The 7,808-nt window shown below is 39.4% G+C and overlaps 1 protein-coding gene across 3 annotated transcripts in view; it reads left to right on the top strand.

Annotated features, from left to right (window-relative positions):
• Nucleotides 1-830: 830 nt before the first annotated feature.
• CPNE9 (copine family member 9) overlaps nt 831-7,808 on the top strand; it is a 202,229-nt gene continuing 195,251 nt past the window's right edge. For all 3 annotated transcript variants that reach the window (XM_069968753.1, XM_069968758.1, XM_069968757.1), the window contains exon 1: nt 831-987. In XM_069968753.1, coding sequence (XP_069824854.1) covers nt 911-987 — 77 coding nt within the window. In that variant the 5' untranslated portion in view covers nt 831-910. The remainder of the gene's footprint in view (nt 988-7,808) is intronic.

Genomic DNA, 7,808 nt, shown 5'->3' with positions numbered 1-7,808 from the left:
CACAAGCTTGGGATAATGGCATGTATATGAGAGCGCTGAGTGAGGACCATATGCCTAGGGGGGTCTCCAGCAGGGATCCAGCCACCAACTGCCTCCCCCTACAACTTCACAGGTAAAGAGAACTTTAATGTATTTTCTAGCATCCTCTGCCCCTCCTAGGTTATTACTGGGGACTTTGAGCTTCTCCCTGATATTCTCTGGTGCAGCTTAGAAACTTTGTTGTTTCCTCATTGACCATATATTGACTATTGTGCACTGGGTCTGTGATGGTGACTGAGAACTGGGGGGGGAAACAGCAACAGATGTAGCAGAGGGAAAAGCTCTGGTGTTTTCAGATAGAATTTAATTCCCTGATACATCTGTGGTGGTTTAATCCCACTATGGCATTGGTCTTACACCAGCAGTTTTTCAAGCACACATGAAAAATGCTAGTATTACAGTGTAAGTGAGTGGGCACCCATACCCAATGGACAGCACCCATAGGGGGATGGGTATTGATTAGGAGGTGGTGCGGGGGGTGTAATCCCCTGATAAACATAGGTGACTCCAAAATATTAAATGTGTCCTACTTCTCTGCTAGGGTTAATAGGCTTCAGTGACACAGATATGGAATGACTTTGATAAAGCAGGACGTTACTCTAGAAATCCTGCCACCTGGGGATTAGAAAGGATGGCAGTCCCACCGAGTGTCTCAAAAACCATCTCAGACTTCTTCCACCCAGAAAGTCGCAAGGAGTTTTCTATGTGTTGTGTCTTGTTCTGTTGCAGTTTTCATGGACTGTTGTCCTGGACCTGTGCTTGAGCTCTTGATGACAGCCCCACAGCTTTGAGTCAAGTGCAAGTGTAGCTGAAGATCACCGCAGGACATAGACACTCTCTAGCAGCAGGTGGACCTGCAGACTCCAGGAGAATGGCTTCTATTGGAGACTTTGACCCTGTACACACCAGCGTGCCAGCCACTAAGATCGAGATCACGGTATCATGCAGGTAAGAATTTCTTTAGACATGAAGATATGCGTCAAGTGTTCAGAGAGTCGAAAAAGAGAAAGAAAAGGTTCTCGTGTATGCGGGGTGTGTGGTACAGGTGTGGGGTTCAGGGTTGTTGGGGTACTTGGTGAATATCCATTGTGCTGGACATCGGGCAGATATTTGTGGAGTGTTGTCAGTGTAGGGCATTACACCTAGCAACAGGGTGCCAAGAATTAGAACAAAGTCCATTATGTTGGGCACCAGATCAGGGTCCACCATGAAGTCATCAAGGTTTCGTCTACAAGGTGCTGTATTTATGGTGGGTCCTTAGTGCGGGGTATTGGTCTGTTCTTTGAGGAGCATTGACTTAAGATCTATCATATAGACAGTCAGGTCCTCTGTCTTGGGTATAATGGTCCATTATGTAGGAGACTCGATGAGTGTCTAAAGTACACAGGGCTTTGACAAATATTGTACCATGGTCCATTGTGTATGTCTCCAAATTCAGGTCCAGTATGTGAAGCATTGCATCTAGATTTACTGTAGTAGGGGTTGTATCATATACTGGTGACGGAGGCAATGATGAATCAGGTTTTACTATCTAAGGTACTGTATGAAGGTACACAGCATGGGGAAAGGGTTGAACATGTAGTCTTCAAGATTCTGGACATTGTATTAAAGCCTATATTATGTGTAGTTCTGACATGTGATACACAGAAGTAGTGACCAAATCCAATGGGCCACTGAATAAAGGTCCAGTATGTGGAGTCTTGTGCCCTTAGGACTATAAAGGTCTATCATATAGCTTGATATATTATTCTCATTATTGTTCAGGACAGCAACAAATAACTTGGGTATAGAAATGTGTATGACCCCATGATATTGCATTGTAATAACACAATATACAGTGTCCCCTCCTACCACTATTATTGTGACTGGGCTGGAAAAATAGGAAATTTAGAAAAAATTATCTGTGGTAGATACATGTGAGAAGATGACATTGGTGAATTGTGTGATCTCGGAACACGACTAACTTCCAGAATATATGGGATCTAGAGCGGGATCCCTTTGGCACTGCTCAAAGATTTACCAAAAATCTAAGCGGACAGTCATTGCTATGTTAAATAGGAAATCAGAAATCTCTGAGCAGTGCCAAAGGGGTATAACTACTGAGTACAGCCCTTAATTCTAAAAATCAGTAGAGACCAATGTGATTACCTGTAACTATGGCAGATCAGACCATTCTGACTGGATTCCCATTATAGTTGTATCTCCACCACAGACTTTTTTTTTTTTTTAATCCTAGCCGAGCTGAGTTTGTTATATGCAGTATGTTGGACATTAAAGGTGATCATTTTTCAGATGTAGCATAACAGAATATGTGTATAGGATGTGATAATAGTAATGAGTTTCATATGTTGTAGTAGCAGGGGTTGTGTTGGATATATTAGGGGTGAGCTTGTGATACCTGGCAGATCAGGGTTGTGAGACATAGTAGAGCTGATCTTGTCTTATGTAGTAGGATAGGCTCTTTGGGGCAATGCAGAGCTGAGTTTGTCATATACCTGACATAGTAGAGCTGATGTTGTGCTAGGATAGTTCAATTTGAAATAACTGCATCAATTTCTTTCTTTGCGTTGGCCTACTGCAATACCCCAACTGGTCAATTATAACATTTTACAGGAGCACAGTTAAATGACCATTTCAGCTCTGCTACATGTGTAATGTACTACACCACAGCACATGTTAGTGCATTCAAGTTTATTAGGGCGATTGTACAGGATTAGTAATATATATTATTCTGTATTGAACGGGATTTACTCCGGTAATCCAGAACATCCTATGTGCTTGATTATAGAATAGTATAGAGTATGACCAGCTCATTTATCCTTAATCACAGCTGATATTAGGAAAAAAAAAACTCATTTCTGGATCCCTCTTAATTACTTCTGCTGGCTTCAGCGGATTGTTGTACTCGCTCAATTAACGCTGGATTCCAATCCAAGATCTACTGGGGTGGAAAATAACTGTACAGATTGCTATTAGATAAGGGTTAATGTGAGGCATGGGAAGGGGGGAGGGGGGCTGCAGCTCAGGGGAGCTCTACAGTATGGAGGAGCTGTGAAAATAACATGACTGTATCTGTTCTGCCATGGCCTCAGTCTAGCAGCTGAGAGGTTAAACATTTCTTATTACATGTCTGCGCCCATAGAAAACAGCATGAAATGTTCTAGAGAGGCTTTGTGACTCGGCAGTGAGGGGGAACAGTAGCAGCATATGGACGGGGATTGGAAAATAATTCAAACTGTGCGGAGCGGAAAATACTGGAGGTCTGTGCGCTGGTGTCCCCATCTCCAGGGAGGAAAATATATCTACTCCCTTCACACACAGCGAGCTGTAATAACGTGTGTGGTTATATATACTGCAATTATCAATCTATAGGATACAGCAACATATACAGCACAGATGTAATGTCAAGATAGCTCTGGATAGCTGCTCTAGACTGGGAATTCATATTTGTATCCAACCTTGTAATCAAACCTAGAATATTCTATCTATCTAGCTCATATATAATCTATGTATTATCTATCTATCTATCTATCTATCTATCTCATATATATAATCTTTGTATTATCTATCTATCTATCTATCTATCTATCTATCTATCTATCTATCTATCTATCTATCTATCTATCTATCTCATATATATAATCTTTGTATTATCTATCTATCTATCTATCTATCTATCTATCTCATATATATAATCTTTGTATTATCTATCTATCTATCTATCTATCTATCTATCTCATATATATAATCTTTGTATTATCTATCTATCTATCTATCTATCTATCTATCTATCTATCTATCTATCTATCTCATATATATAATCTTTTTATTATCTATCTATCTATCTATCTATCTATCTATCTCATATATATAATCTTTGTATTATCTATCTATCTATCTATCTATCTCATATATATAATCTTTGTATTATCTATCTATCTATCTCATATATATAATCTTTTTATTATCTATCTATCTATCTATCTATCTATCTATCTATCTATCTATCTATCTATCTATCTATCTCATATATATAATCTTTGTATTATCTATCTATCTATCTATCTATCTATCTATCTATCTATCTATCTATCTATCTCCTATCTATCTATCTATCTATCTATCTATCTATCTATCTCATATATATAATCTTTGTATTATCTATCTATCTATCTATCTATCTCATATATATAATCTTTGTATTATCTATCTATCTATCTATCTATCTATCTATCTATCTTTCTATCTATCTCCTATCTATCTATCTATCTATCTATCTATCTATCTATCTATCTATCTATCTATCTATCTCATATATATAATCTTTGTATTATCTATCTATCTATCTATCTCCTATCTATCTATCTATCTATCTCATATATATAATCTTTGTATTATCTATCTATCTATCTATCTATCTATCTATCTATCTATCTATCTATCTATCTAGTCCCTAAATATTGCCAAGACAATATGCCAAGTCTGGCATATTCTGGGACTTGTACAAAATTTTGTCAAAAACCCACAGTGAATTCCCACAGCAAATCATGGGGAATTTGTGGTGATCTTGCTGCATCCTGATGAGGTAAAAAGGCCAAGGCACCCCAGTCCTAAACCGCTCTTAACCACTGGGTCCTGACGCTGATGCTAGCCCTATCTATCTATCTATCTATCTATCTATCTATCTATCTATCTATCTGTATACTGTTTCAATCTACTATTCACCATTTAATGATATCCTTCTAATAAGTCTCGTCTCCATCGTTTCCGATTATTTCATGCACGTGAGCTCCTGTAGATCAGACTCCTCATGCATATGACTGGAGCCCAGCAGGCAGTGCTGTGTACTGGAAATGTTAAATGGTCACTCTCCTGTGTTTCCAGTCTGTACCTTTATATATATTTATATAGTTGTCTGCTAAACTTTCACCCCAGCAGCAAATGAGTGTAATTGGCGTAAAAGCAGAAAGTATTACAGGGAATCTTGGCCTGACTAGCGCATCTCACTAATACTGCAAACTCCAGAGAACGCTCCTAGGCTCCCGTGCTGCAAGCTACTGTATATTTAAAGGGCAGTCACAGCCTATATATATTGATACAAGGATATAGTCAATCACTATACGGCCTAGCTGACATCTTAGTACACAGAATGTTATATTTATAAAGGGGAAAATATTAAGAGAAATGTGTATTCGACCTATACCACTATGGTCCCCTGGGTAGTTGGTGCATAAATGGCAAACATATGTTGATTCCAGGTATAGTGGCATACAGAGACTAGAGGTGGTCACATAGCTCACACTGCAGGGCTGGTTAATGGGACATACTGAAAGCATGAATGAACAAAGAGAATGAACATGATTACTGACAGCAGAAAATAAAGATTGGCATTAGTGGGGGTTCCCACATTCCGGTTTTTTTAATGCTGTTTTAGAAGCTGAAGCCAAGAATGGATCATAAATGGGAGAGATGTACACAAAGGAATATGTTTTACCTTTTTAAAAAGAATTTCTAGTTCCCGCTTAAAAAAAACTGCAGTGAAAACCTGAACTTGAGCAATCATTGTAATGTTTTGCCTGTGCTTGCGAGACACAGAATGGACAAGGTTCAAGAGGATTAGAAAAACATAACTGTTTTTTTTTTTTTCCCAGTAACAGCACCACACATGTTGTGAGTGGTATTACAACTTTTCTCCATTTGCTTTAATGGAACTGAGCCACTGTTTCTGGAAGAGAGAAGCTATGCTTTTATAATCTTGGACAACCCATGTAATGCTATGTTCACAAATAGTATTTCCATCAGTCTTTGTTTAACCAAAGTGAGTCTTTGTGGCTTCTCTCCTCTACTTTGAATTTAACACTGTATAACTTTTATAACTTGTGGCTTGTATATAGAAAATCCCTCTCTGCATCTGTTTCTCGTCCTGGCAGGAGCCAGGCCCTGGCTTAGCTTCTGAAAGAACTGTTTTGTGTTTTGTGTCCTCTCTCACTTAAAACTAAAGTAAAGACTGACTCACTTCCTCCCCCAGGTTAACTCCTCCTACAGGGGCTATACCTAAATCCTTCTGTGAATGGTGGGGCTGAGTGTGGGTAAGAGAAAACAAGAAGAGTATAAGATAGAGAGAAAGAGCACCTGTAACTGGTCAGCATACATCACATGACAGTTGATGTATGCTGACAGTTGATAAACAGTTAATCCTTTGGCTCTACAACTGTGCACACAGGACAGAGACAGTGGTGACACCTACTGGGGAAAATAGAATTCCTCATCTCCCACTTTAACCAGAGTGAACCACTTACTGGGGTGCATATACAACACCCGTGGTGGGACACCACATTTCCATCCTGATTTTGGTTAAAAAAAGACTGACAGAAATACTATGTTTGAACATAGTCTCATGGGTCGTTGATATTGGTATGATTCCATATAAACAGATACATACTGAATTCTATGTGCTTTAGACATGGAAACATGTACAGTTTATAGTGGAAAGAATGAATATTCCATAAACAAAGCTATGTATGGGATTTAAGGCTTTTTAGACATTGAGCAAACGTGGTATAAATGCAGTTTACGGTGGAATAAACACATATGCCATATAACAGATGCCTAGAAGTTTTCCTGTGCCAGCTGGACCTGAAATGAACAGGTTATTTGTGAAGTTCAAAGTGGAATGAACATAAGTTCCATATAACCAGATGTCTATGCAATATCCTGCACTTGATAGACATGGAATGAACAGGGTTTGTCCATAGGTAACAGTGGAATAAGTAGAATCATAATGAGTTTCCTATTATTGCTATGCACGGAATGAACCTGTTAAATCTAAAGTCATAACAGAAGGCTATGTTCACACATAGTATTTCTGTCAGTCTTTTGGTCAGTATTATTTCAACCAAACCAGGAGTTGGAGTGACAGGGCAAAATTATAGGGGAAAGATTTGAATAGTTGGTTTTGGTTAAAAAAAAAGCACATTTATTTTGAGCGATGGGCTTAAAAATGTTCCTGCAGCACATAGGTTTCACCTAAGATCATTCTAGACCATGCCAGGAACCTCTCAAAAAAGTGCAGGGCAAACTCCTGATACGAGAGTAGTACGATACGGGTAGGACAAATCTACCAAAAGTAAAGGTCTATGTATCCCACTGCGCAGTGCAAGACAACCAGGTAACCTTGGAAGTCTGCTACACCAATACAACCGATGACTGGGGCTCGTGCTACCCACCTAGGACGGGACGGTACTAGGGGGCAGAAGGTATTCAGACTTAGTCTAAACGTGAGTAAGAGTATCACTTATCTACCTCCATATATATACTTCAGTTCCGGTTGAGTACAGGATCTACATTGGGCAGAGCTCCTCTGTCAACTCCTCTCCTCTTCACTCTACCTCTACAAAAGCACTTACTTCTACCAAGCACCTGTTCCTAAAAAAGCACCAAGTCTACTCTATTGTCAGCAACCAAGTTTATCAGATTTGCATCTCATTCAGTAAACTGTTCTATTTTTATACAAAATGCACAGGAATCTGCTTCCTCTGTTTGCACCTGCACCCACACATACACCACCATCTACCTTGGGTTATTTTTCCCCTTCTCTGTGGGTGGCGGTACCAACATCCTGGGTGGGTCTACTACCACTCCAGGTTACCGTGACATGAGCTCAAAAGACCCTCAAGAAGCCTGTAGGTTACCGACCATTTGGGGACATAAACCGGCCACAAAACAGGTACCAACATCACACAGTTCTGCTACAGTACTGGCGTCATGAC

Source organism: Dendropsophus ebraccatus, chromosome 4 (assembly GCF_027789765.1).
Source record: "Dendropsophus ebraccatus isolate aDenEbr1 chromosome 4, aDenEbr1.pat, whole genome shotgun sequence".
Taxonomy (NCBI): Eukaryota; Metazoa; Chordata; class Amphibia; order Anura; family Hylidae; genus Dendropsophus; species Dendropsophus ebraccatus.
Note: the sequence above shows the minus strand (reverse complement) of the source record. Positions and strands in the feature narration are given on the sequence as shown.